Below are 2612 nucleotides of genomic sequence, written 5' to 3'. Positions count from 1 at the left end.
TTTTTACTAAACTAATAAAGATTTCAATAATGTGAACAAAACTTGATGGTTGTAGTTACATAACAAATGACATTCATTAATTTTGGCCCAACCGACCAGTATTAGGTTATGGTACCATAGGATCTGACAAATCCCGTTACTTTACTACACCCATGGTTATGTGTGGGGGTTGTGGGTAGCGACTGAATCTGATGTTGTTAACTTACCCTTTGGTGGTTTGTTAATTCGAGAAGCGAGAAGCGAGGTGATCGAGTCACGAAGGTTTGAATGTTATTAACGAGACAACCATCTATAAGTTATCACAACTAAAACGAGGACAATTTAAACGAGTAAACGATTTGGAAACGATTTGTGAACGATTTGGAAAACGATTTTAACGAGTTAAACAATTTGGGTAAACGATTGGTTTTTGGTTAGTGTTTAGATAACGGGACGGGTGTAATGTGATGAAAGCATGGTGGATACGCCGCTGGTACTTCCTATATATAAGTGTTTTTAACATATTACATACCGTGGCGTTATTTAGTTCACGTGGGTAAACGATGTTCGAAACGATGTCACACAACGATGTTTTATTAACGAGTTTTTACGAGATGTTTTACAAGATGTTTTCTAAAACAAATGTTTTTGGGTTAAGAATCATGGCTACGAGGTTTTATAAACTAGAGTTAACTGCCATTTTCGTCCCTGTGGTTTGGTCACTTTGGCCATTTCAGTCCATTTTTCAAAAATGCGCCATTTTCGTCCCCCACGTTCTGGAAAGGTGCCATTTCAGTCCAAAAATCATAACCCAGTTAAGTCAGTTAGTAAATAAGGACTGATTGTGTAAATTTGTAACATAAAGGACCATTTAAGTAAATATTAAACACCACCACCACTAGCCCTGCCACCACCACCACTCCGCTGCCACCACCACCGCCACCACAGCTCTGCCACCACCACCACTCCGCTGCCACCACCGCCACCACAGCCCTGCCACCACCACCACAGTTTGGAACATAGTTTTTAATGCAACTTTTATGTTTTATCTACATTGTTGACTTTGCTTATAATTTGCATGCTCTTGTTTATTTTATTTTGTGTCTTCATGTAATATGATTATTTTTATTTTTGTAGATACTTTGTCACAATGTCAGAGGGTCAGGAAACCGATAAGAACATTGAAATATGGAAAATTAAGAAACTTATCAAAGCATTGGAAGCTGCAAGAGGAAACGGTACAAGCATGATCTCTCTTATCATGCCGCCTCGTGATCAAATCTCGCGTGTAACTAAAATGCTCGGTGACGAGTTCGGAACCGCTTCCAACATCAAAAGTAGAGTTAACCGCCAATCGGTTCTAGGTGCCATAACTTCAGCACAACAAAGGCTCAAGCTGTACAACAAGGTTCCACCAAACGGGCTCGTGCTCTACACCGGAACCATAGTCACCGACGACGGAAAAGAGAAAAAAGTCACAATCGACTTTGAACCATTCAAGCCGATTAACGCTTCACTTTACCTTTGCGACAATAAATTTCACACCGAAGCTTTAAACGAGCTCCTGGAGTCTGACGACAAATTCGGTTTCATCATTATGGACGGAAACGGGACCCTTTTCGGGACATTAAGCGGCAACACGAGGGAAGTTTTACACAAATTCACCGTCGATTTACCGAAAAAACACGGGCGAGGAGGTCAATCTGCGCTTCGATTTGCACGTCTTTGAATGGAGAAACGTCACAACTACGTGAGATAAAACATAAAAGTTGCATTAAAAACTATGTTTCAAACTGTGGTGGCGGTGGTGGCAGGGTTGTGGTGGTGGTGGCAGGGCTGTGGTGGCGGTGGCGGTGGTGGCAGCGGAGTGGTGGTGGTGGCAGGGCTGTGGTGGCGGTGGTGGTGGCAGCGGAGTGGTGGTGGTGGCAGGGCTAGTGGTGGTGGTGTTTAATATTTACTTAAATGGTCCTTTATGTTACAAATTTACACAATCAGTCCTTATTTACTAACTGACTTAACTGGGTTATGATTTTTGGACTGAAATGGCACCTTTCCAGAACGTGAGGGACGAAAATGGCGCATTTTTGAAAAATGGACTGAAATGGCCAAAGTGACCAAACCACAGGGACGAAAATGGCAGTTAACTCTATAAACTATAACCCACTTGATTTGAGTTGGTTAATTATGTTGCAGTACACTTTTCAAAACAAGGTTTGTATTTTGACTCTTGTAGTCTAATAAAGTACTGCAACATATAAACGAGCCATGATTCCGATACTCTTATAAAACCTATGTACTCGCTAGCATTTCTTTGCTGACTAAGTTTTTACATATGTTTCAGGTGTTGATGCTTGATTGACTTCTAGGATGCATGCGTCACGTAGGATCTGGACAAGGCCTTAGTGACATAATAACTATGATAGTCAATAAGTAACTTGTTTGTTATGTGATAAGACAATGTTAATATTTAATGTTATCAATAAATAAAACGAAACACTTTTTGTATCCATGGTTATGAAACAATGGCTTCTGTTACAACACTCCCCGACGTTTCCGCCACGGTTTGTTGTCCTACATGGTCGGGGTGTGACATGTAGGTGCTCTAGAAAGCAGAAAATTGTCAGAATGTTCAA

General features: G+C 41.0%; 1 protein-coding gene across 1 annotated transcript; it reads left to right on the top strand.

Annotated features, from left to right (window-relative positions):
* The first annotated feature begins 1122 nt into the window (after window positions 1-1122).
* LOC110874231 (eukaryotic peptide chain release factor subunit 1-1) lies at window positions 1123-1717 on the top strand. The gene has a single exon (XM_022123044.2). The coding sequence runs from the start codon at window positions 1130-1132 to the stop codon at window positions 1706-1708; it is 579 nt and encodes a 192-aa protein (XP_021978736.1). The 5' UTR covers window positions 1123-1129; the 3' UTR covers window positions 1709-1717.
* The last annotated feature ends 895 nt before the right edge of the window (window positions 1718-2612 follow it).

This window comes from Helianthus annuus, chromosome 9 (genome assembly GCF_002127325.2).
Source record: "Helianthus annuus cultivar XRQ/B chromosome 9, HanXRQr2.0-SUNRISE, whole genome shotgun sequence".
NCBI classification, from domain to species: domain Eukaryota; kingdom Viridiplantae; phylum Streptophyta; class Magnoliopsida; order Asterales; family Asteraceae; genus Helianthus; species Helianthus annuus.
This window is presented reverse-complemented; position numbering and strand designations above follow the sequence as displayed.